Source organism: Dromiciops gliroides, chromosome 2, assembly GCF_019393635.1.
Source record: "Dromiciops gliroides isolate mDroGli1 chromosome 2, mDroGli1.pri, whole genome shotgun sequence".
NCBI classification, from domain to species: domain Eukaryota; kingdom Metazoa; phylum Chordata; class Mammalia; order Microbiotheria; family Microbiotheriidae; genus Dromiciops; species Dromiciops gliroides.
The window spans coordinates 243,518,759-243,545,427 of NC_057862.1; the positions used below are offsets into that span (position 1 = coordinate 243,518,759).

Genomic DNA, 26,669 nt, shown 5'->3' on the forward strand with positions numbered 1-26,669 from the left:
CACCTAGGTTTGTGGTTTTTCAGTTATTTAAGTAGTGTCACACAAGGTTAATGTATGTAAATTATTTTGCAGACCTTCAAGTACAATAATTGTTGTTGTTGAGTTGTTTCAGTTGTGTTCAACTCTTTTTGACTTCATTTGAGGTTCTCTTAGCAAAGATACTGGAGTGGTTTGCCATTTCCTTCTCCACCTCATTTTACAGATGTTGAACTGAGGTAAAGAAGGTTAAGTGACTTGTCTATAGTCACACAGCTAGTAAATGTCTGGGTCCAGATTTGAACTTACGTCTTGACTCTAGGCTCACTACTCTATCCACTGTGCCACCTAGCTGTCCATGACAAAGATAATAAGCTATTAATCAACTGTATAGATATTAAAGATTTGTATTCCAAAGCTTTTTGAGCCCTTTATGCAAAAGAAAAAAAGCTTTAGAAGTCACTCTGAATTCTAGTTTTACAATTCCACTAAAATCCTAATTCTAGTCACAAAACAGGATAAGAAACCTATTCTTAGCAGGTAAGGTCTATCCTACTGGAGGGAGTACCCACACCACTAAGATCATGTATTGACTCAAATATTAAATTACTTTATTACATTAATCTAAAATAAGATGAATCAAATTGATTTCAAATAAAAGAATAAGTAATATTTTAATTCTGGTATCACAAATTTTTATCTAAAATAGATTTGCATAATATTCTGACAGTGTCACAATGACCATACAATTTAAGTTCAAGTATACCTGAATTAAGGTCAATCACAAATTAATTTAAAATCCACACATAACGAGTTTCCTTTTTCTGAGCAAATGGATCTTTCCACATACTATTTTTACTATAAACATTTTAAGTTCATTTTAATGAATTATTCTCTTTTAAGTTGGGCTTACTTTCTAAGTCTTATTCTCATTAGCTCTAATTTTCATGGTCTCAAAACAAAATTAAATGTGATAAGATTATCAGGCTACATATTTTAAATGTATTTATTCACCTACATAGACAGGGAGTGAGGTTTATCTGCTGCAAATTCCTTTTACATACTATTACCTTTACAATGTTTCCAACAACAAGTTCTTGATTGTTTTCAGTGTCTGATAAAAGTTGTTTGATCCCATTAATTCGATCTCGGAAGTCTTTTGCATTTAATAAACCTGTTATGACTTTAATATATTCAGCACTTTCTAAAGAACTGCGGGGAACGGCTTTTCTTATTTCACGTATGTCTATAGTCTCCCTAATGGGAAAGAAGAGAAGCATGTTTAGCATACTTAATTTGCTGGAAAGTCACCTACCACAGTTTTACATATATACACATACATATGCACACACATATACATTTATAATATATTATAAAAATTTGTATTCCCAGGATTCTCAAAACTACTGTTTGTTCTCTTGGTCTCAAAATTTCTTTTGAGGCTTCTTTAGTTTACTAGAACTCATAAATCCTGAAAATGATCCTATAAGCACTGATGCCTGGCAAAAAAAAAAAATGCTTTTCATTTGGAGGTAACTGATTAGCTGCCAAAGTAGTTACCTCTGAGTTTCTCTTTAAGATGAGTACACCTATATAACTTAATAAATGGCTATTTCCAAAGAAAAGTGATTTTTAAAAATGACAATATTTTGTTTGATATCATTTAAATTTGTCCCTGTATTCATCTTCTTCCTTCTACCTAGAAAACCATCTATTATAATAAATAATTTTTTTAAAGGAAAAAAAGGAGAAAAAAATCACTAAACCCAATTGATTTATTGAATTCAATGCAATGTTCCACAGCTGTGGATTCCCCACCTCTGCAAAGGAGTACGGTAAGGTTATCTTTCTGTATCTCTTCTTTGTGGCCAAACTTCTTTGTAATTTTACAATATTCATTTAAGATTATTTTATGGTAGGTTTTTTTTTAAGATTTATATCATTGTAGTTATTATTTATATTGTTTTCTTGGCTCTGTTTACTTCATTTAGCATGAATTTACATACGTCTTTCCATGATTCTCAGTATCCATCATATTTTTTGTTTCTTTTCAAACATCATTCTACATATTGTTGTGGATTTAGCTGTTCCCAAATTAGTGGACATATACTTTGTTTCCAGTTCGATATCACAAAAGTACTGCTATAAATATTTTGGAGGTATATAGGGGCCATTCTTTTTGTCAATGGTTTCTAGCAGTGGAATCCAAAAAGAATTGATTAAATGACTCCCTACAGATCAGGGGTTCTTAACTTCTTTGGATGATGGATGGCAGTTTGGTGAAGTCTATGGACCCCTTTGAAGAATAATGTATTTTAAAATGGAAGGAAATGTTAAACCAGTTATATGTTAGTGAAGATAGAGATGTATTTTGCTTGAAATTTATCCATGGGCCCCTTGGACCCAGGATTAAGAACCCTTGCTACAAATGGTGAAATTCTCCAGACGCTCATATTTATGGATTACATTGTCCTAAGTGTATGAAGTCCTAGAAAACTACAGAATCTCCTAGATGAGTTCCAGAACTAGTTAAAAGATTTTGGATTAACATCCACTCAGGAAGAACAAAGTATATGATGCCTATTGAATGAGGGTGGGGTGTGTGTGTGTGTGTGTGTATGTCTGGACAGACACTAAAAAAAGAAAATGTGTTGAGCCCTTGATATATGTGAATTGTGAATTGTTCAACCGAAACTGCTCCCTCCAAAGTTACTAATCATCTTTTCAGTACAATTCAATACAACGGCCTCTTCTCAATCCTCATTGTTCTTGATTTTTCTGCAGTTTCTGATGTGGCCGATCACTTTTTCTTCCTTGATATTCTTTTCTCTCTAGGTTTTTGGGACTTTATTTTCTCCTGGATCTCCTCCTACCTATCTGACCAATCCTTCTGGGTCTCTCCCTTGCTGCATCTCAATCCAGGTCATACCACTTAACCATGGGTGTCCAACAGGGCTCTGTCCTGGGTCCTCTTCTTTTTTCCCCTCAATACTACTTCAGTTAGTGTTCTTATCAGTTTCCATGGATTCAATTGTCATCCCTATGCTAATGATTCTCCAATCAGCTTATTTAGCCCTAACCTTTCTGCTGACTTGGTCTCATATCTCAAACTGCCTATTAGACATTTTTAACAGAATGTCCTGTAGGCATCTTAAACTCAACAAGTAAAAACTCATTATTATAAATCTTTCTGCCCAAATTCTATCCAGTTTCAAACTTCCTTATTATTGTTAAAAGGGTACCACCATCTTTCCATTCTCCCAGGCTCACAACCAGGTGTCATCTTCAATTCCTCAGTATTTCTTCTCTCCTCCCCACCTCAAATCTAATCTATTGCCAAATTCACCACTGCAACGTCACTCAAATACATCTCCTCTCCTCTGATACTGCCCCCACCCTGGTGCAGGCCCTCATCTCCTCACTCCTGGATTAGGGCCTGCTCATTGGTCTGCTGCCACAAAGCTCTCCCCACTCCAGTCCATACGCCATTCCACCACTAAAGTCATTTTCCTAAAGCACAAGTCTGACCATGTGGCTCCCCCATATCCCTTAATAAACTGCAGTGGTTTTCTGTCACCTCCAAGATCAAATACAAAATGCTCTAGCATCCAAACCCTTTCATAACTTAGTACTCCTCTACATTTCCAGTCTTCCTAAACCTTTGTCCCTCTCCCTACCACATACTCTTCATCCCAGTGACACTGGCTTCCTTGCTATTTCTTGAACGGGACCCTCCATTTACCACCTCCTGTCATTTCCACTGGCTATTCCCCATGCCTGGAATTTTATTCTTCATCTGTACCTATTTGCTTCTTTCAAGTCCCTGCTGAAATTCCACCTACAGGAAACTTTGCCAAATACTTAATTTTAGTTCCTTCCTTTTGTTGGTTATTTCTGATTTATCCTGTATACACCTTGTGTTTACATAGTTGTCTGCACATTGTCTCCAGATGGTGAGCTCCCTGAGGGCAAGGATTGTCTTTTGCCCTTCTCAGTATCCCCAGTGTTTACTTAGCACAGTGCCTGGTACACACAAAAAATGTTTATTGAATGACTGTTCTCATAAAAATGTTTATATAGCTAGGAAATGGTAGATGGTTTACTAGTTATTCATGTTCTCTAGATTACTATTTTTTTTTGTGGGGGGGTGGTGGGGGTAGGGATGAGGTCAGATTTTTACCATGCCTAAGGTATCTTTTCCTCTTTTTCAGATAACTTTTGAATTGATCCTCAAAGCTCTCACAATTGTTTTACCTTTTTCATGTACCTCCTCAATATACTCTTTTTGTTTGTTTGTTTTTTTGGTTCTTTTTGGTGAGGCAATTGGGGTTAAGTGACTTGCCCAGGGCCACATAGCTAGTAAGTATCAAGTGTCTGAGGCCGGATTTGAACTCAGGTCCTCCTGACTCCAGGACCAGTGCTTTATCCACTGTGCCACCTAGCTGCCCCAGCTCAATATACTCTTATCTAGACCTGCTGCTTGCCTCAGTTTTGTCTTTCTGGGGCCACTTCTCTCTTCTTATTAAGTTCATCTAGGATGGTGATGTTTAAAGATTCCAGATATAGCGGTTAAATTGTCTTTGATGAAAATAATTTGGTATAAAATCCTTTAAAGAGCTTTTCCAACTCTGTTCTGTTTGCTGTGCTTTAACTAGCTTATTCTTGCATGATCTCAGGATGATTTTGCTTAGTTTGGCCTCTTGTCAGTCTTGAGACTTTACATTCTGCTACTTCTTTATGAGAAATACTCAAATTTTTCCATTATTTTTTCCTGTAAGATTCTACAAATGAATTTATACTCTAAACTGTTGTTACCCTTGCCTGCCATATCTCTTTGTTTAGAAAGTGACTGAAATGTTTACTCAGGTAATTTTATTTAGATTTTTTAGATTGCATTATGGCAACTGATTTTCATAGGCTAAACTTCTGGTTCAAATTATAATCACTACTGATATCCTTTCATCATGAGGCAGCTAGGTAGCACAGTGGATACAGCAATGGGCCTGGAGCCAGAAAGACCTGAATTCAAATACAGCCTCAAATACTTACTAGCTGTATGACCCTAGGCAATCACTTAACCTGTTGCCTCAATTTCCTCAGCTGTAAAATATATGTAAAGTACTTAGTAGAGTGTCAGGCATGCAGTAGGCACTACATAAATGCTTATTTCTTTCCCCTTTCATCTACACATAACATTTTTTGCATCCATAATTTGTTTTAATAGGTCAGGTTAGAGTTGTTTTAAATGCATAATCTTTTTCTTTCCCATTTTTTTTCTTGCTGCTAGCTTTTTATTAATTCTAATCTTTGTTTTAACAAGTCAGCAGTCTGACTATACAATCATTTCCTGTCAAAAAAGAACTAATTTCATTTTTTTATAACATTATTTGGTGTTTTGTCATGTCTGAGGCCTTCTGATTTTTTTCTCAAAGTTATCATCAAATGGGTAAGGCTCTTGTGACGTTTATAAGTCTAGGTATCTTTCACTTCTTACTCATGAATCATGTGGTTTTTTTGCTTCTTTTTGTTTGTTTTTTTTTTTGCAGGGCAATGAGGGTTAAGTGACTTGCCCAGGGTCACACAGCTAGTAAGTGTCAACTGTCTGAGGCCAGATTTGAACTCAGGTCCTCCTGAGTTCAGGGCCGGTGCTTTATCCACTGCACCGTCTAGCTGTCCCTCATGAATCATGTTTTACAATAAATTACTATTCCTTTGCATTGAATTAATCAAGTATTAGAATATATGTTGACTTAATTGACTTAATATAAGTTGATTTAATTGTAGAGGGAGCATCCACATTGATGAAATCACAAACTTAAAGTACTGAAGTATGCCAATAATGACTGTGTGTATAGCTTTTAAAAGCTACTGTACTGGGGCAGCTGGGTGGTGCAGTGGATAGAGCACCAACCCTGGAGTCAGGAGGACCTGAGTTCAAATCCAGCCTCAGACACTTGACACTTACTAGCTGTGTGACCCTGTGCAAGTCACTTAACCCCAATTGCCTCACTAAAAAAAAAGCTACTGTACTCTATAAAGAGCTAATGGAGGGGCAGCAAGGTGGCACAGTGGATAGAGCACCAGCCCTGGAGTCAGGAGTACCTGAGTTCAAATCCGGCCTCAGACACTTGACACTTACTAGCTGTGTGACCCTGGGCAAGTCACTTAACCCCCATTGCCCCACAAAAAAAAAAAAAAGAGCTAATGTTAATGAATATCTTTCTCTAGAACTGTACTTATAACTTTTCTTTTGCTAAACAACCTGAATTGGTAAATGGGCAGTTTGGGTATCATACTAATATAAAATATAAATGTCTTTCTTTAAAGATAAATTATTCTGGTCCTTGTTGAGTAATTTAGATATATTTATTCATATGTGTGTGTATATGTGTATGTCTGGGTCTATCTATCCTGAAGACTAATCTGAGTCTCCTCAGAAAGGATTTAAGAATAATTCAGTTTGAAGGTTGTTAGACTATACTTCTCCTCCCACAGTTCTCTTATGTGTTCACTACCCAAGATTCTCCTAACACCTTGGCAAAAGCCAGATGCAATGTTAGCCATTAAAACAAGTCCAAATATGACTGCTTCCTCAGTTGTCATTCTGATTATCCGATCACTATAGCCCTTTGTGATGCAGGTCACTGGCCCAACAAAGAAATCAATGATGCCTTAATTTTGTATCTTTTGTCAAGGAAGATGTTCATAATATTTCCATTTCCCATTTATGTGGACCCATGTTATCTCCCACCCTTCCTGTATGGTAATCTACTTCTTCACTTCTCTAGTTAGAAATAGATGTATATTTTAACTTTGTATATATTTTACATATTTTTTCCTGTAATCAAATATAAGTGCTTCTACTGCCTAATGCAGTGCCTGTCACATAGTAGGGGCTTAATAAATGTTTGCTTATTGATTTTCTTGAGTGTCTTAGACAGCTCTTCAGCCAATTCTTCTACCTGGTCTTCTTTTGAAATTGGTAAACGAGCTTTAATTATTTTCATGGTGGTCTTTTTGTAAATACTTGTAACAAAGATTTCAACAAATGTCCCATTAAATGCTGCTTGTTGCCTCTGGGCAATGAACTCCACAAACTCCTTCTCTAAGAAGTTATCTTTTCAATTGGTTGCAATTTCTTTCTGTCTTTGATTTTACTTATGTCAAGAATGTTAGGATTGGGGCAGCTAGGTGGGGCAGTGGGTAGAGCACCGGCCCTGGAGTCAGGAGGACCTGAGTTCAAATCAGGTCTCATACACTTAAAACTTACTAGCTGTGTGACCCTGGGCAAATCACTTAACCCCAACAGCCTCACAAAAAAAAAAATTTTTACAGTTCTTCTGGGGGAAAACAGTTCAAGAAAAAAGTCAAAGGAATTATTTCCACAGAGTAAGTTAGTCAAATTAAATGATATATCAAATGATCCTGCCTTTCAGCTGAATTGAGAATATCTCTAGAAACAGAGGATGACCTTGTACTTCCAACACTGCCAGCATGGGAACGCCTTCCTTTGGCAGATGGAGTATCTAATGGTATCTCTCCTAAACCCTGAAAGTGAAAAAAAGAAAGCCAATATTACAATATATAATTAAAATCCAAAGAATTAGTAATTTATAAATTAAAAAAATAACACAAATTTTTCATAGCAGTAATCACAGTGCTGTTTTAATAATATGCTAATAATCTACTATATATGTATGTTAATATGAAATAAGCTATTGAGTCTGTGACATAAGCAGTTTATGATTCTAAATAACCCAGTAGTTGCTTACTGCTAAGTTGATCTCTAAGATGCCTTGTCCCTGATAGCTATTATCACCACAGCAGCTAATATAAAAGTTGACAGCAACAAATGTTCCATTTTTTAAAATCCTATCTCTAAATTTAATATTTATTCACCCTTGAAACTCCACAAAATAAACAATATGACAACATTCTTTCAAAGATGAACACTGTGTGCATAATTTCTATACTACCAATTTGTTTCAATTAATTAAATCCTACATCATCAATTTAGAGGTGGAAGAGGATTTTAAAGTCATATAGTCCAACTTCCTCATTTTACAGATGAGGAAAGTGTGGTCTAGAGAGGTTAAGTGACATTCTCAAAGTCACACAGGTAAATGTCATTAAATGCATGTGCATGTACACATATGCCATGAGTGCTTTCTTGATAATGATAACTGCTTTGAGGCAGGAAGACCTGGGTTCAAATCCTTCCTCTAATACATCTGACTGTGTGAGCATTAACCTCTCTCAGTGCTCTATTCAGCTCTCTGAGACTACAGTTTCAGAGAAGGTGTAGAGGGGTGCAAAGGGAGTTTCCTCACCTAAGAGTACTTACTCTTCACCAATGAAATCACAGGTCTATTCCATATCCCTATTCCTATCCTCTGGCTACCACAGATTTTTAAGTGTCACAGAGGCTCAGTCAGAGTTATAATGGCCCTCAAAAGTCATTTAGTCTAATCTACAGCCAAAAAAGAATTTCCTTCTAAAACGTACCCTACAAATTTCCATCTACTTTTTGCTTTAAGATCTCCAAAGATAGGAAAACCAATACTTCCCAAGATAGCCCATTCCACCTTTGGACAGCTCCTACTGTTTATCATAATCCTCAATGTGTGTTTTTTTGGTTTGTTTTTTGTTTTTGTAACTTTCATCAGTGAGTACTGGTCCTGTCCTCCTTTGCATGTTTCCTAAAGTTATCAGTAATGATATTCTCAATGATGACAACTGAAGCTGTTACTAAATTAAACACATTTTTAGTATATCAGATTGGCATCTATTCTACCATTATGAGGCTAGCTATTATCTAGAAAAGTTCCACTGCCTAAGAATAAAGAGGTTTCATTATACAAGAAAAACTGCATTTTAGGAGCTCTTCTGCTGAAGGAACATTTGTCCTAAGTTATTAACATGATGGAAGATGAAACAGAAAATAATTATTTTTATTCTTAATCACCAAAGGTGAAAAACTCTCAATTTCTAAATAGTTCATTAAGTCCAGATTTTTTTTCACATACCTTTTGACGTAAATTTTTAACAGATTCTTTAATATAAAGTAAATCTTTACACGGGACATATTTTTCAAGCATTTTGTCAAAGTTAGGATGGGACATCATGAGGAATAGCATCTTTCGACCATAATACCTACAAACATGTAAGAAATATTTCTATCGTTTAGACTTAAGTTGTTTAATAGTTTGCATTATTACTTGCAATTATTCGTAATTCAATCCAAAAACCTGCTTGCCATTATCAATTTAAACAGACTGCAAAGTACTATATCTCCAAATGTTTTGTGGTCAGCTGGCTCTACATCATAGTTCAGATGAAGGGTCAACTGTCTTGCTCAATCTCATGAGTACCTATAGGAATCCTGCTTTTCAACATTTGCCAGCCTTTGGCAAAACTGTGAAGCAGGTCAAGTGTATCTTTGGTATTTGCTTCAAAGCCCAATAATCTTATTGCCTACTTAGAGCTTCTGACTTGGTTGCCTCATTGGAGTTTGACATATTAAGTAGGAACCCTATAATCTGATTTTTTCATTTCAATCCACCCCCACTGAAAACTTACCTGTGTGTACCTATCTCTCAGGAACTTGTTCTCTGCTTTCAGTTAACTGAGTTACATCTATAATAATGTTGATAATTTAAATGCTTCTCTTTTTCCAGGTAAAATACATGAATTTTGATATAAATCTTCTAGAAAGAATACTTTAAAGAAATGATTCTCATAGTGTGAATCTCAGATGCCACAGTTAAGCTGTTAAGAACTTACAGCAGCAAGGGGTGGGAAGTGGGGTGTCAGGGAACTAAGTGGTAACCTTTAACTTCTATCAAGTACAGTGCTGCCTTTTCTGCCAAAGTGCTGGGCTGGCCCTAATCTGAGTTCCAATGGGTTTTTCCCTCTTGTCTCTACTTCCAGGTATGAGTGTATCATTTGCTGGGGGGGGGAGGGGGGGGGGAGAAGAGATAATGGAAAGAAGCACTGAGGTCTCAGAAAGTCTAAACAAATCTGTCTTTTTTCTATTCTCCTCCCTAAGCACAAAGGAGTTATGGAAAAAATGTGGGGAAAACAAACATTCCTCAATTCCAATGTCCCCAGAACCAGAATATGCCTCACAATCTAGATAACCAGCTCCTAAGCAATTACAAGTTTCTTGGAGACAACTCTGGTACTTACTTAAATCCCTCCTGGAGATTTAAGAATCATAAAGGGTCTAAGAATAGAAAACAGTAGTGCAGAAAGGCCAATAGATAGGTGATAAGGGACATATGAAATGAAATATAGTCAATCTTGATTAATTTTTACTATGTAATAATTTCAAAATTGCAAAGAAAAATAAATTTTATAAAACGTAAGACCCAATGACTGCCATTAAGGAAAGGTTAAGGGGTATATCCCAAAAGAATCCTAGCTTCCCATAATAATATAGCATATTTATATCATTCATGTATTTATCTAAATCTTTATTTTTTTTTGGTGAGGTTTGGGGTTAACTGACTTGCCCAGGGTCACACAGCTAGTAAGTGTCAAGTGTCTAAGGCCGAATTTGAATTCAGATCCTCCTGAATCCAGGGCTGGTGCTTTATCCACTGCACCACCTAGCTGCCCCTATCAAAATCTTTCTTGAACGTCACTCACTCTCTGTATCACTTTAGGAGTAATATGTTCCAAATGTTTACTCACTGCCATGTAAAATAGTAATTCTATGTCTAAAATATACCCCTCTGATGTTTTAAAGGCTGTCTTTGTAATCAACTTATCAATTACAATTTTACAGATTTTGACCATATTCCTTTTCAATCTTTACCATTCTAGACAAAAAAAAATCCTATCTTCAAAAATCTATTTCCATATAGCAACCCTTTAATCCCGGTAACACTTTCTTTGGACATCCTTTACCTATGTCTTATTTTTTCTTGAGGTTGAATAAAAAAATGCATACAGGATTCCACATACATTATGGCCCTGAACACCAGTAAGATAACATTTCCTCCCCCATGTTCTTCCTGAGGATGTCTAGCATTTTGGTGGCCTTTTCATTGCAGCAGCACACTAGATCTATGTCTCCAATGCATATTGCTCAATGACCCTTAAATCCTTTCCTGGACTGTAACTGATCACATGGAGCCCATTATTCTATAAGTATGATTTGGATTATGTTTCCCTAAATGCATTACCTTACACTTGCCCACAATGAAGTTCATCTGCCACTTTTCTGCCCACTCACACAGCCTCGTGTCGTTTTCCTGAAGTTCATCCCTGTGACTTGGCATTTCACTACCCAGAAGTGCGTAGTGTCATCTGTAAATTTGGAGAATTCACTGTGCACTCCTTCTTCCAGATTATTTATAAAAATGTTAAACAAGATCAGTCCCAGAACCAATCCCAAGGGACCCCACTGTCAACACTTCTCCTTTCAGAGAAATGCCCATTTGGCCCTACCCTTCGTGTCCTACTTTTTAAAGTCAGTTTCCTATTCATGTTAAAATATTCTTCCCAATCCCAGGTGTTATTAGATTAAGTTTATTTTATGAGTACCAGCTCACCTCGTTTCTTGTGAACTGTCCTGTGCAAACTTAGCAGCAGCTGGCAATATCCGGTCTGTCAGGTCTTTTGTTCCTGACAAAATCCGTTCTGGTTCCATTTGCTCCACCACATCAGACAAATGCTGGGCTGTACATCTTCTTACTGCAATGTGTAAATGGCTATAAGGAAATAATAGTAAAATAAAATTAATTTCTATTAATCTGATAAACAGATTAACTGTTTATCAGATGTAAGAGTCCTTAGGATAAACCACTAAATTGCTCTTAACCTTCTACCCCAATCCTTCTAGGTTAAAGAAGGAAGCATGGCATTAATAATTTGGATTAGCTACCCCTGCACAAACAGCAAAAAATGATATTTATAATCAGTGTCTGGTTTAGCACTGGGCCTGGCACATAGCAGGCACTTAATAATAAATGTTTATTAAGTGACTGAGACTGACATCTTTCTTTCTAAACCTCTTTGTAAATAATACTATAATCTGCCTTCTTTCTCTACAGTCTGGACAGCATGAAATTTCATCTTAGCTAAACTATTTTCAATTTTTTATGAACATTACCTTTGTCCTCCATTTATTAGAGAACTAATTGCACGTGCTGGAGTTACATTATTAACCATAGCCTTCAATGCTTTGTCTACATCTTCTCTTATAAATGTGTTGGATTCACCAGCTTTATGCAACAGAACTTTTACTGTGTTATCTAATTCTTGATCCATATTCTTTTTCAGATGAGTAAAGAGATCACCTAAACAAACCACAGCAGCACGAGAAACTCCAGAGCGTAAATTCTTCACCTAAAAATTTTAAAATCTTAAATTAAGAATAATTCTTGCTCATTTAAAAGGCAAATCAACAAAAATATAAACCCTATTTTACCAATATTAACCAATCTCAGCATTAAATTCCCATATTTCAAAATATATCAGTAACATATTTTTACTTCTCTGTCCAAGCTGGGGGACTGCTGCTTTCTGCCCTCAGAAATTGGGCTTCTGACTGGTATGAATTTATCACATTCAGGGCAAACCCAGATTCACCATGACACGTACCTGTGTCTCTGTCTTCACATAAAAGCTAATATTCCAAGCTCCTGCTCTGTGGACCTGAGCTTCTGATTGGTGAGCATTAGTCATATTTAGCCCAGATCCAGACCCAGACCCGTCCTCTTCCTCCTGGTCATTTTCATGCAATGCACATACAATTCTTGCCCTTGCCTTTCCTACTCTGGCTCTGTAAAAGGTAATGAAATCAATGGTACCACAATACTCTCCCCTTGCCACCACTCCCCTAATGTCTTTCCCTATTAGGTTATAATTTTCTTCAGAGGAGAGACTGCTTGCTTGTATAGGTTTCCCCCAAGCTTGGGAAAGTGCCAGGCACATGGTAAACACTTAATAAATACAATTTATTTAGAGAAAATGACCAAAAGAGAAAGAGGCTACATTCCCTACCACTTACTAAAGTGTAATGATATTGAATGAGAGGCTAAATATACATTTTAATTCTCGGTCTATCCAAAAATACGTTTTGGGGATTACCTCTTGAACAACGGCAAAACTTGTTTCATGCAACTTTACAATCAAGACATCGGAGTGGAAAGCAGATAAACATCGTATAAAATTCAGTCCTTCAATTTTTTTTTCCCTATGGAAAAATAAATCAGTGGTAAAGGCATTAATTAAAAACATTTAGTCCTCAGATTCTAATGTATCAGTGAAATACAGCCAAAGAATAAAAAAAGACAATGTTCAACTTGTAAAGGTAATTTACTACCTCTTTCTGTGATAGTATCAGATTAGGAATCTGAAATGAAGAGTGTTTGCCTAAATTGTTTTTCCTTTTATTATCAAAGAGGAACCCTAAAATTTGAGTGTTGGCAACAAACAAACTAAATTTATTTTTCCCTCAATACGAAATTATCTTCTTGTTCTACCATATGTAAGTATTTCTCTTGGAGCACTAGGGAAAGGCAAGAAGAAGAAAGGGAAGGAAGAGAAGGGAAAGATAAACACAAGTTAATGGAGGTCAGTTTTCCTGGATAACGGAGGGAGTAGGGTCACTGGCCTTCATACTTTGTATGAACAGTCCTGAGGAGCGGCACTCATATTTTTAAGTTTCAACATGTACAATATTACATGCTTAAGCGGCCTGTTTTTGTTTGCTATAGCAAGCTAGCATGTCAAAAGACAAGATAAATAGATAATGACAATGAAAGAAAATGAAAGGTAGCTAAAATTAAGAAAAAACAAAAGATATATTAAATATAATAGAGATAAAGGAATTAAGCCGAGAGAGCTTTGTCTTTCTTTGTATCTCCAGTGCTTACTTAACACAATGCCTGGCACCTAGAAAGTGCTTAATAAATGTTTATTGATGATTACTGACTAAATAAAATTTTCACATATGAATTCTTTTCTAATGTCCCCAGAGGGTAGGAACTAGCTGAGGTGCTTAAATCTTTACAAAAAGATACTGTTTGTATATGTTCCCTCCTATACTTTCTGAGGGGAACAAAACATTTCCTGTATTACTTTCAGGTGGGTGCTACTTATGAAAGGGTGGTGGTATCTTTTTTTGTTGTTGTTGTTGGTTTTTTTGCGGGGAAATGGGGGTTAAGTGACTTGCCCAGGGTCACACAGCTAGTAAGTGTCAAGTGTCTGAGGCCGGATTTGAACTCAGGTACTCCTGAATCCAGGGCCGGTGCTTTATTCACTTCACCACCTAGCCGCCCCCTAGGGTGGTGGTATCTTACCCTCAGTGGTTCAATGAGAAATCAAAACCCAGGGTAAAATAAGTTGTTATCATCCTCCTCATCCTCATCACTTCACACTTACATAGCACTTTAAGGTTTGTGAAGCATTTTACTGTTATCTCATCTGATCTTCAAAACAACCCTAGGAGGTAGATGTTTTTATTATCCCCATTTTATAGAGGAGGAAACTGATGCTGAGAGAAGTTAAATAACTTGGCCAGGGTCAAAGAGCTAGTAAGTGTCTGAGGCCAAATTGAACTTCAGATCTTCCTGACTCCAAGTTCAATGCTATCCACTGTGCCACCTCACTGTTTTTGTGTGTGTTTTGTAACTATGGGCTCTTGGGAGGGGTGGGGGAAGAAGGGTTGTGGACAGAGGAGGCAGATGGACTCAGGGTGTTCAGGAGTCAGAAAACTTCATGATACAATACAAATCAAGGATTGATTTACTGTTTTATTCATTGTCTTGACTTAAGAAAGTGATGGAGAAAATGTTAATAATGTAGATTAAACTTTAAAATGTATTGTGTGAAAAAGTTTTCCCCTGGAAAGCCAGTTGTTAAAACATTTTCCAGCATGCTTCTGTGTGTACCTGTGTGTGGACATGTGAGCTGGAGAGGCCGAGAAACTGGAAAGCCAGGAGGCAGAGGTTGGGGTGAGCCAGGTACAAAACTTATCTGGGAAAGTTAACCTAGAGATCCATTTATGACAGAAACTAGGATCTGGATAGGGTAAGGAAGCTTTGAAAAAGTGTAAGTAGGTGCTAAGTGATGATGGTCCTAAATGTAATTAAGTAAATTCTAGTTTGACAAAAATTACCTCCTTTTATAATTTTTTTTAAGTGAGGCAATTGGGGTTAAGTGACTTGCCCAGGGTCACACAGCTAGTAAGTGTCAAATATCTGAGGCCGAATTTGAACTCAGGTCCTCCTGAATCCAGGGCTGGTGCTTTATCCATTTCGCCACCCAGCTGCCCCTCCTTTCATAATTAAGCAAAAGCAATTCATACTTAAATATATAAATGGATCTGTGATCTCTTTCATTTACATGACAACCCATCCATGCCTGTGCCCACCCTGTAAGGTTCTTAATCAGGGCCTCTTATAAATTTATCACAGAAAATTCAACTAATATGCTGGAATATGTCTTCATGGACTGTTTTCCATCATAAGAATACCAGTAGAGCCTATTAACTATTATTATTATTTTTTTTTCAGGGAGGCAATTGGGGTTAAGTGACTTGCCCAGGGTCACACAGCTAGTAAGTATTAAGTGTCTGAGATCGGATTTGAACTCAGGTACTCCTGAATCCAGGGCCGGTGCTCTATCCACTGCACCACCTGGCTGCCCTGAGCCTATTAACTATTAACTTGTGATCTCTTGCCTCTTTCACTCCTGTCCTTTGAGGTTCCTCATTATTTTTGTGTTGCTCATACTTTATTAAAAATGGTAAACCTCCATAATAGAAAGTTTTCAAATGGAAAACCACCCAATCTATCAATATCTTGTATATATCAAAGGCAATGTGGCACAATGGACTCAGTGTCAAGACTTGGGTTCAAGTCTGACCTATACATAATGGCTGCATGAACCATGGCAATTCACTTACTTAATCTTTAAGTGCTCCAAGAAATTCTTTAAGATTAGAAGTTGTAGAATTGCTCCCAATCTGCACAGATAGAGGGTATTTCCTCATTGGGAGTTTCCTAAGGTCACAGATTTTGTCCAATCCCAAAACAAAGAGCAAACCTTTCCCACTCTCAAGAATCAGTAATTAGTAGCAGCTGCAGCAGCAAGCATTTTATGTAGCATTTACAGGTTTGCAGAGTATTTTATAAATATGATCTCATTTGATCCTCATAACAGTCATGGGAGAGAGGTGTTATTACTGCCCTCATTTTACAGATGAAAAACTGGGGAAGACAGAGGTGAAGCGACTTGTCCGAAGTTCCCACATCTAGTCTGAGGCTGGATTTGAAATTGTCGTCTTGACTGCAAGACCAGCATCCTATCCACTGGGCCAGCTAGCTGCTTGCAGCATTCCCACTGCCACTATTTTTCCTTTTTCCTGTACTAAATGGGCAGCCAAAGTGGTGGTGTCTGTATGTGTTCATGCCCATGTACGGATAGGTACGTGCAACAATGTGACTGTACCCTGTTGTTCAGTCCAATACAGAGAACAGACTATGTGTTTTCCCTTTGTTACCCCACTGTTGAGGGCAGAATGCATCTTTCTTTAGAAACCATCCTGTAAAGAATGAGGTTCCCACATCAGCTAAAACAACAACAACAACAACAAAGCCCATTTTATCCACAATACCAGGTGTACTATAACATTGAAAGCACTTAATAATATTATTAGTATTCTTTTATTATCTGCATTATATTTCAGCTACACCAAAAGTTGAACAGATTTGTGGCTGGCCTGGGTACTTAAGACACCACTGTACTAAGTTCTAAGTAAAAGAATTACAAATTAACTTTTGGAACAAAATGGATTTGTAAACTGGGGTCTGTGTATACTTACCAATCATCATCAGCTAAAAGTCTTAGGGCTTCTGTAAGTGCTACTTCTGGTTTGGAAAAAGGCCTTAGTTCAGATGGATCCATTATTTCTGGACTATGTGTAACAGATGGGATTCTTTCTTTGTATTGTGGTCTGGTCCCAGGAGACACTTCACCTATGAAGGTAAATCACATTAAATAAACACAGACCATCATGTCAAGTACACAGAAAGAAGATAATACTTTTATCTAATTTTATTTTTATGAGTCACAGAAAGCTAATTTTATTAACATTTTAAACAAAATTGTATAATTAAGTCATTAATAATAACAAGGATGAGGAAGTCAAGGATGATAGCTAACATTTATATAGAACCCACTATGTGCCAGGCTCTATGCTAAGCACTTTAAAATTATTATCTCATTTGATCCTTACAACAACCCTGGGAGGTAGGTGCTATTATTATCCCCATTTTACAGACTAGGAAACTGAAGCAAATGGGCTTAAGTGACTTGCTCAGGGTCATGAAGCTAGCAAATGCTTAAGGCTGGAACTGAACTAAATTCTTCCTGACTCCAGGCCTGGAATTCTATCCACTGTGCCATCTGTATGGAATAAAGAGAATTTAAATCTTCATTTCTTATGACTAAAACTATTTAGAAAATAGAGAAAACTTTATGCCCTTGACATTTCATATATTATTATATATGGTTTTTTTTTCAGGTAATGGCCATGTTACACAAAAGTTTGCATTAGTTTTACTTTTAAAATTGAAGATAACTACAAAATGACAGGATACAGCCAAAGTTCTTCCTGTAAGAAATATTCTGGCAATTGGGAAATAGGTAGAGATAGGAAATTGGAAGGCCACATCCAGCTTATAATCCATTTTAATAATCCACTGGCTCACTTAAGTCTCTCTCTCTATCTGTATATGGAACAGCTAGATGGTATAGTGGATAGAATACTGGGCCTGGAGTCAGGGAGACTCCTTCAGAACAGGGACTGTTTTTTGATCTTTCTTTGTACCCCCAGTGCTTATCAAAGTACTTGGCATATAGCAGGTGCTTACTAAATGGATACTGACTGACGCTTACTGACTATAAATACAGCCAACTCTGGCAATCTTATCCCTTTATTTTTAAGGGAGGAAAAAATCCCAACATTTTACTACCAAAAAAGTCTACACAAAACACACTAGCTATGGGGAAATAAAGCTTGATAAGATAATCTGTTACTTATAATATAATTTACACTTCCATTTCCAAATCTTAACTAGTAAAAAGTTTCTCCATGATTATATACCATTATTAAAGAAAACTACATGTGAAGAACCACATAACAAATGTTTGAATTGCCCAAGTTTTATTTGTAACACTAAAGCTAAGATCAGGCAACATTAAAGCAGACACTCTTACTGGTCCTAAATCCTAATACACAAGATATATTATTTTATTTTTAAGTTTATAATTTCTTAAGTTTATATATCACTTTTATTCTTACTCACTATTTTGGGGGGGGGGCAATGAGGGTTAAGTGACTTGCCCAGGGTCACACAGCTAGTGTCAACTGTCTGAGGATAGATTTGAACTCAGGTACTCCTGAATCCAGGGCCAGTGCTTTATCCACTGAGTCACCTAGCTGCCCCCATATCACTTTTTTTTTTTTAAATTAACTGAGGCAATTGGGGTTAAGTGACTTGCCTAGGGTCACACAGCCAGTAAGTGTCAAGTGTCTGAGGCCGGATTTGAACTCAGGTACTCCTGAATCCAAGGCCGGTGCTTTAACCACTGCGCCATCTAGCTGCCCCCCCATATCACTTTTATTCTTAACTTCCTCTAAATTTCAACCCTCTCTAATAGTTAAATTTTAAAAACTGACACAATGTTTTGATGTAAGACATTTCCCAACACAAATCCAATAAGCCCTTCAACACAATATATTCTCAGGAAGTTAAAAAATATTTAATAGTGTAATTATAAATGATACTTGTTAATTTTAGTTTTGTAGTTTACTAATTAATAGAAAGGAAGATGTGACTTAACTTTGTTAAACATGGTAGTAACAATCTGTTGCATTATTTACCTTGAATCTTGTTGCATTTTAGTGCTATCTTTATTTATAGGGTTGTAGTAATTGTGTACTTTGTACTTCTGTTTCTGCTTTCCTCACACAGCATCCCTATATAAAATTTTCCAATGCATTTTAAAACGATACTGGTAATCTGGAGATCTATATTCTTTTGGTTCTGCAATGAATGACTTCTACTTGTAACCACAAATTACTTAACAATTTACTATTACTTCACAAATTACTAAGCCTTCACTATAAAATGGGACAAAGAGATCTAGTCTGTACCTATCTCTAATAAAATTATGAAAGCCATTTAATTAGTTAGTCAAACTATGCATTTATTAAATATCTACTAGGCACTGTGCTAAGCTGTGGGGCTACAAAGAGAATCAAAAGGCAGTCAGTCTCTGTTCTAAAGAAGCTCACACTCTAATGGGGGAGACAACATGAAAACAACTATGTACAGACAAGATATATATGGGATAAATTGAAGGTAACCAACAGAAGGAATTAAGTTGGATCTTGAAGGAAGAAAAATCTGATAATTTTAAAAGTAAAAGGGATTTTAGGCATAATCTAATCCTTTTACATATATTTTTATGGTATATAATCTGTTGGAGTTAGAAAAATATATTATCTGGTATATTTGGAAATGAAAAATAATCACATATTTTGATTCTTACTCCTATGACTAATGATATTTGGTGACTCATTCATTCAAGGCTGCCCAGAATCAGGACCAGAACAAAGCCCTTCTGACATCTAGTGCTTCTTCCACTGTAGTCTGCAGAAAAGAGTCTTGTTAGTATAACCAGTATCTTTTCAACATTAAAAAAAATTACAATTACCTGACTCTGAAAAAAGTAAAGATGGTGATCTTTTTAAATGGGATACTCCTTTTGATGAAGGGCTGAAGGCAACGTTTTCTAAAGATAAACCTGATATTACCACCTCATCTCCAAAAATACTCAAGTCTAAAAGAGAAGAAAAAAAAAACTAGAAATTTAAATGAAGATAATGTATTAACTTTTTTTTTTTTTTACAGGGCAATGGGGGTTAAGTGACTTGCCCATGGTCACATAGCTAGTAAGTGTCAAGTGTCTGAGGTCAGATTTGAACTCAGGTCCTACTGAATCCAGAGCCAGTGCTTTACCCATTGCGCCACCTAATTGCCCCGTGTATTAACTTTTTTTTTTAAGTGAGGCAAGTGGGGTTAAGTGACTTGCCCAGGGTGACACAGCTAGTAAGTATTAAGTGTCTGAGGCCGGATTTGAACTCAGGTACTCCTGATTCCAGGGCCGGTGCTCTATCCACTGAGCCACCTATGTGCCCCTCTGTGTATTAACTTTTACTAAAAAACTTTACATTCAACCTAACTATTTATTTTCTTTTTACTACAGGGATTCAATATTTGCTCTATAGAGACTACTGTGTTAAATGAAAAAATTTCTCTAGTACTTACGAATGTAACATTATTATCCTGATTATGTCAAATACTAAAAGCAAAGAATGTTATATTACAATCTGCTAATATAATATTTAGCACAAACATACCACAATTGTAGCCCCCAACCCCAATCCATAACTTTAACTGAACTAACTTTCCGTTGCCATTTTCTCAGTTTCATTATGCTTAATTCGTTCTCTGGGATGATGTTCCTTTTTTTCATGATCTTTGACTTCAAAAAGTTCTTTATGGCATATTTCTTTTTCTTCCTTTCTCTTCTGTCTCATCTTGTCATAAGTGGATTTTGAAATAGAAGCTTTAATCTGCATTAAAAGTTGAAACATTTGAAGATAAATAAGTAGTTTAAATAATTACTAAAAAAATTTTTTATCCTAGACACCCTACACATACCCATCCATATCTGTAACTAAGTTTATTCTACACAGAAGAGATAATTAATTGCCATGTGTGTGCTTAAAAATGATTAAATTTCAATTTTGGCATCGAAATGTAGGAAAAATAACATGCTATATTCCTAGTGAAGTGTAAAATGTCTCAAGCTTTTTGAAAAGTGATATGACATTATAAAGTAAAGAGTTATGATACCAAATTACAATAGATAGCAAACTCTGGCTAGAGAGTCTTTGGGTATGGAGTAACCACAGGCCTATGACTGTTTTCAAAATATTGGTCTCCCTGACCATGGAGATTTATTACCAGCAGGCTGGCTACACAATATAGTAACCCACAATAAAATGAAAAATACAAAATGGCCCTCAGGCCTTTGTAGGCCTCCTTGACCCTTTATAATGGGATACTTGGTAATCTTGTGTTGCAGTAATTATGATAAGCATTGGCTAAACAGACAAACATGAAGATAACTGCAGTTTATACACCACTATACAAAGGATGGTAAAGTAGAGTATAAGCTGCTCCAAATTAAATTAATAAATTCTTTAATACCTAATGATTTCAATAAAATGAGAGATGAGTGGAAACATATTGGACAATATAATTCAAGAATAAGAAATGAGAGAGGCCAAGGCCTAACAAACTATAAAGAAGGTTTATTCCCATATACCAAGAATATTTTCTTCAAGAAGTAAGGTGGGAAACATTAGACATGGCAAACACAAAATATCAAAAAATGAAAATGATTATATCTTAATAGAAACTCACTGTTTATAGATGTGGGAGTCATTTCAGCCTCAGCTGTCTATGTAAAATAAGACTACTGACTTGAAGAGCAAAGATAAAAAAAATACCAAATTAGAGAAGAAGAGGAACTAGAAGGTATGGCACCCAATCAAGCAATATTTAATAAACATTCACAATATACCAAACACTATGCCAAGCACTGGAGATACACAGACAAAAATCTCTTTCCCTAGGGAGCTTACATTCTAATTGCGGAGTGAATAAGCATAAAAATTGTTGGGTTTTTTTGGAAAGCAGATGAAGAAATCAAGAAAAGTTTCTAGAGCCTAAACTGAGTTTTGAAGGAAACTAGGGAATACAAGAGAGAGAGAGAGAGATTCCTAGTGTGGGAGATAGCTATAGAAAAGGCAAGGAAATTCCAGATACTATCTCTGTGTGTGGAATTGCAAATAAACCAGTGTGAGTAGACATAAGGTGTGTGGCAGGAGTAATGTAGAGAGAAGGGGATGTATGTGAAAAGTGTAGTAGAGACAGAGATGACAAAATTTGGCAGATAAATGCATATGTTGACTGAGTAATAGTGAGGAATTGAAGGTTGTAAATCTGAGTGAATGGAAAGATAGTGGTATCCTCAATAATAAAAGGGAAGTTTAGAAGAGGGATGCGTTTAAGGTGAATACTAATGAATTGTTTTGGACATATTGAATTTATAAAACTTATGAAACATCTATCATGAAATATCCAGTTGCCACTTTGTGATGCAGGATTGGAGCTCAGGAGAGACTAGGGCTACATAACTACATTTGGGAATTCTCTACAAAAATGAAAAGTGAAACCATAAAAGCTGATGAGGTCACCAAATGAAAGAATATATAGAGAAAAGAGAAAATGGCCCAGGATAGAGTCTTGGGGTAAACCCATAGTTAATGGGTGTGACATGGATAATGAGAAAGCAAGAGAAAAGAAAAGTGGACAGACAGGTGGGAGGAGGATGAAGACATTCCAGACAGGAAAGAGTATCCAGAAGGAGAGATTGGTCAACAGGGTCAAATACAGCAGAGAAATCAAAAAGGCTAAGCCTTTAAAGAGGTCATTAGAATTGGCAGGTCATTGTTAATTCTGGGGTGAGTTGTTTTAGTTGAGTGATGAGGTCAGAAATCTGATTGCAGAAGGTTTATTAGGAAAAGAGAGGAGAGAAAATGGAAGCACTTAAGTGTGTTTCTTCAAGGAGTTTGGCTTAGAAAAGGAGGAGAGATATAAGATGCTACCTTGTGGGGAGGAGATCAAGATCCAGTGAGGGTTTTTAAAGATTAGATCAGACAGATGTTTCATGGGCAAGCATCATAGAAGAAATCAGTACAGAGAATGAAAACTAGAAAGAATAAGGAGCCAACTAGAACAAGATTACCCTGACCTACTGACATTTTGCTGTTGATGTCAAAAAATGGAAGTAGATAAAAGAACAGAGCATCAGCATCTCCTAAGGGAGTTTAAGTATGATAAATTAATAGTCACAACTGGTTGCCCACAAAAGCCTAGAAACCACTTTTTTTTGTGTGTGTGTGAGGCAATCGGGGTTAAGCCTAGGGTCACACAGCTACTAAGTGTTAGGTATCTGAAGCTGAATTTGAACTCAGGTCCTCCTGACTCCAGGGCTGGTGCTCTATCCACTGCCCTGAAACCACTTTCAGTAGTAAGCACTTAATAATTGTGCCATATAAGGAGATATAGGCGCCAACTGCAACATGTAACACAAGTTTGACATACAAACTCTTCTGTAAAATCCTAACAGCAAAGTAAAAACCAAGTTGAAGAAGAATACCTACTGTTGGTATGTAGTTAAGATGGACAAGTCATAGAACTAGTCATTAGTGTGTGTATATATATATATATATATATATATATATATATATATATATATATATATATATATATATCTTGGACAAGTACTATGCATAGACAATGAGCTTAGCCCAGAACTGAACAAATGGAGAAGAGAAAGCTTGACTGCAATTGATAAATTCTGCATTGCTTTTAATGACCTTAAATTTTCCTCTGAAACAAAATCTGACCTTTGTAATGATCAATAATCTTTTAATAATAATAATCAATAATCTTTTCATAATAATGTTTCAAGTCTCCAAAGAGGTAAATGGTAATCGAGAGGCTTGTGATGAGCTTATGCAAGGTGCAACATATCATTATCAAAGAACTGCACTTGAAGAAGTTGCATAAAGGGTATTATCACAAAGTTTTATGACTGGAAAAGGAGGTAGGCTGGTCACAGAGTGAGAATGATGACCAATAGACAGCCTATGTGTTCCATTGGTATCCATACAATATTCAGAGATCAAGAGGAAGAGCCCTCATATGGCAGAATTGAAGTCTTAGATAAAAGTCTCAGAGCTTAAAAAAAGATGAATGGATTAACAGAAGAGATAAAGTACCTGCTTGGAAGGGATAGACACATCAATGAGATCAGAGATACATTTAATTTTATGTGACTATACTGCAATATCATCATACCATAAGAAATAATGAATATTAATTTTCTGGAGCATTTTTGCATTTATTTATTTATTGAATATTAATTTTTTTAAAATGGGAATTGACATGTTCATGGAGAATGAAGAAAGTAGAAATAAAAGAATATACATATAAAGTAGAACAGCAACAAAATTTATGTTAAATACATAAGATGTCTTTTTCAGTACCCTGTTAAAATTAATTTAGATATTTTTGTTGCTTAACAAGTGCTAAAGATAATTCTACAGTTACATCTACAACCATTTGTAATCACCATTTTGTTTTCCTTTTTGCATGTTTCTCTTTTGTCTTTGTTTAAATATTTGTATATCAAATTTTCTTGTGAAAGTGTTAATAAGCATAAAATTCACTGTCATTGGCATTTATGTATTTCTTAGTTCTTGTGCTGTTTAAGTGATTTTCACTAGGATAATAGTTTGTTACCATTCTAGTGCATTTTTGGAAAAACTGAGACTAGAGTATTACTATGTGTTAGTAATAGAAAAAGGATGGCATTTGATGGGAAGCAAAATCATCTACTATTTAAGATCAGCTCATTTCAAAATTCAGTTAGAGATTATTACTTTAATCAAGCATATTCATAGTTTTTAAGTCTATAAAACAATGACTCAAAATTCAGACTTTAAAAAGATAATATAGCCTTACATCTTTTTCATTCTCAACATCCAGATATGGTAGACTGTTCTGTTGGACTGCTCTTCCATAAACCCCTGATGGTGGCTCAATGCTTGGCTTAATAGAGAATGTATCCCCATTTTCAACAGAAGGTATCACTGATTGGTTGCTTGAAGCTGGAACTGAACTTGAGATTCCAAAAACACCTGAAACCAATTAACCAGCAAATATTTATTGAATGCCTACATACAAGGCACTGTGACAAATACAAAGATGGCCCTGCCTTCAAGAGGCTTATAATTTAGTTGGGAAGTTTAATAAATATGTGAAAAGCTAAATAAGGGCATGATACAACAGTGTAAGAGATATTAGAAGACAGTAGATGATTATTTTTAAATGAATACTACAGACAAGTGTTGCAAATTTATAGAAGAGATTATGGACTAGATTGGCCTGAGTTGAGTTAATCTTTCAAGATAAGTGGGATTTAGAAGAGCAAGGGAGAAAAAAAATCCCAAACATTACTGGGGCAAGGGAACAATAACACAAACTGGAAAAAACAAAGCACAAGACATGTTGGGAGAGAGTATAGAAAACTTTAAATAGACTAACTCACTGGGGCAGAGGATAACATAAACGTTAAAGAACAAGAGATAATGCTACAAAGGTCAACTAGGGCAAACTGAAGACCTTGAATACACGTTTAAATTCTGTCCTATAGGCAATGGGGAGACACCAAAAAGAGTTCTAAGCAGGCAAGTGACATTAAAGGATATAGTAATAATTATGCATTGTCAATGTTTTATTACTTAAAAAATTTTCATTTCAATTAAAAAAACATAAGTAGAAAAACAAAACAAAATTAAAAGGACCTCCATAAATATTATTTAAAATTTTCTTTTCTTTTTAACACAAAACTAGGAGTTCAATTCTTGTTTGTCTAAAATGTAGGTGAAAACCAACAAACCAACATATTTATGGAAATTTAAGCTGGTAATTTAATAAATAAGCAAAAACTGCCATACTATTTCTAGCTTTCATAAAACTTCATTAAAAAAGAGTACTATATATAGTATAAAGCATTTAAAAGTCCTGGAGATAATGTTTGTTTGTTTGTTGTTTTTTTTTTATGGGGCAATGGGGTTAAGTGACTTGCCCAGGGTCACACAGCTAGTAAGTGTCAAGTGTCTGAGGCCGGATTTGAACTCAGGTACTCCTGAATCCAGGGCCGGTGCTTTATCCACTGCACCACCTAGCTGCCCCTGTCTGGGAGATAATGAATTGTTGTATGCTGTAGCTATTAAGTCATTTGCTAATACCCTTACACAAGACCTTGTTACTGAAAAAAAATATGGGAATTCATCTTTGAGTTATTAAAGGGTATAAATAAGTTCTGATGCATTTAAAATTAATTTCAACTTTTATTTTATTATTATTTTTTGTGGGGGCAATGAGGATTAAGTGACTTGCTCAGGGTCACACAGCTAGGTAAGTGTCAAGTGTCTGAGGCCAGATTTGAATTCAGGTCCTCCTGAATCCAGGGCCGGTACTCTATCCACTGTGCCACCCAGCTGCCCCCAGAATTAATTTCAATTTGAAAGATTTTTCAAAGATTTTACTGAATTAAACTAAACTCTTCTTTCTATTTCAAAAAGATAAGCTTTCCGATGTGTGAAAACTATAAACAAGACTAAATAACTGAAATCTTAATACCTTTTCCAACAACTACAACTGAGTCTTCTGATAAGGCATTTGTTGAAGTGAAGTCAAAATTGGAAATTTGCTGTAAATTTGATGACCCTGTAAATCCTAAAAACATAGGTTTAAAAAGAGAATAAAATTTTTCTAATTGTTTTTCCACTTCAATTATTTATAATGTAACAGCCTTTAAAATGTATAATTTTTCATACATTCAAATTTAATAAAGGGATACATGTAAAATACTTTGCAAACCTTAAAGAGCTATATAAATTTATGCTATTAATAATGACTATCATCTACATTTCACTAACAAATGCTTTATTCTCTTAAAATGTT

General features: G+C 35.8%; 1 protein-coding gene across 5 annotated transcripts in view; it reads right to left on the reverse strand.

Moving 5' to 3' along the window:
• The window catches only part of TOGARAM1 (TOG array regulator of axonemal microtubules 1), a 90,176-nt gene that overhangs the window by 3,588 nt on the left and 59,919 nt on the right, over positions 1-26,669 (reverse strand). The window contains exons 9-19 of one of the 5 annotated variants that reach the window (XM_043981923.1): positions 26,346-26,441; positions 24,663-24,838; positions 20,467-20,635; positions 19,714-19,839; positions 16,814-16,967; positions 13,075-13,180; positions 12,095-12,330; positions 11,535-11,693; positions 9,003-9,129; positions 7,448-7,524; positions 1,047-1,233 (exon numbers count right to left, since the gene is read on the reverse strand). In XM_043981923.1, coding sequence (XP_043837858.1) covers positions 1,047-1,233; positions 7,448-7,524; positions 9,003-9,129; positions 11,535-11,693; positions 12,095-12,330; positions 13,075-13,180; positions 16,814-16,967; positions 19,714-19,839; positions 20,467-20,635; positions 24,663-24,838; positions 26,346-26,441 — 1,613 coding nt within the window. Of the gene's footprint in view, positions 1-1,046; positions 1,234-7,405; positions 7,525-9,002; positions 9,130-11,168; positions 11,290-11,534; positions 11,694-12,094; positions 12,331-13,074; positions 13,181-16,813; positions 16,968-19,713; positions 19,840-20,466; positions 20,636-24,662; positions 24,839-26,345; positions 26,442-26,669 lie in introns of those variants that run through there. The other 4 variants (XM_043981922.1, XM_043981925.1, XM_043981924.1 and 1 more) reach the window with 4 other exon arrangements.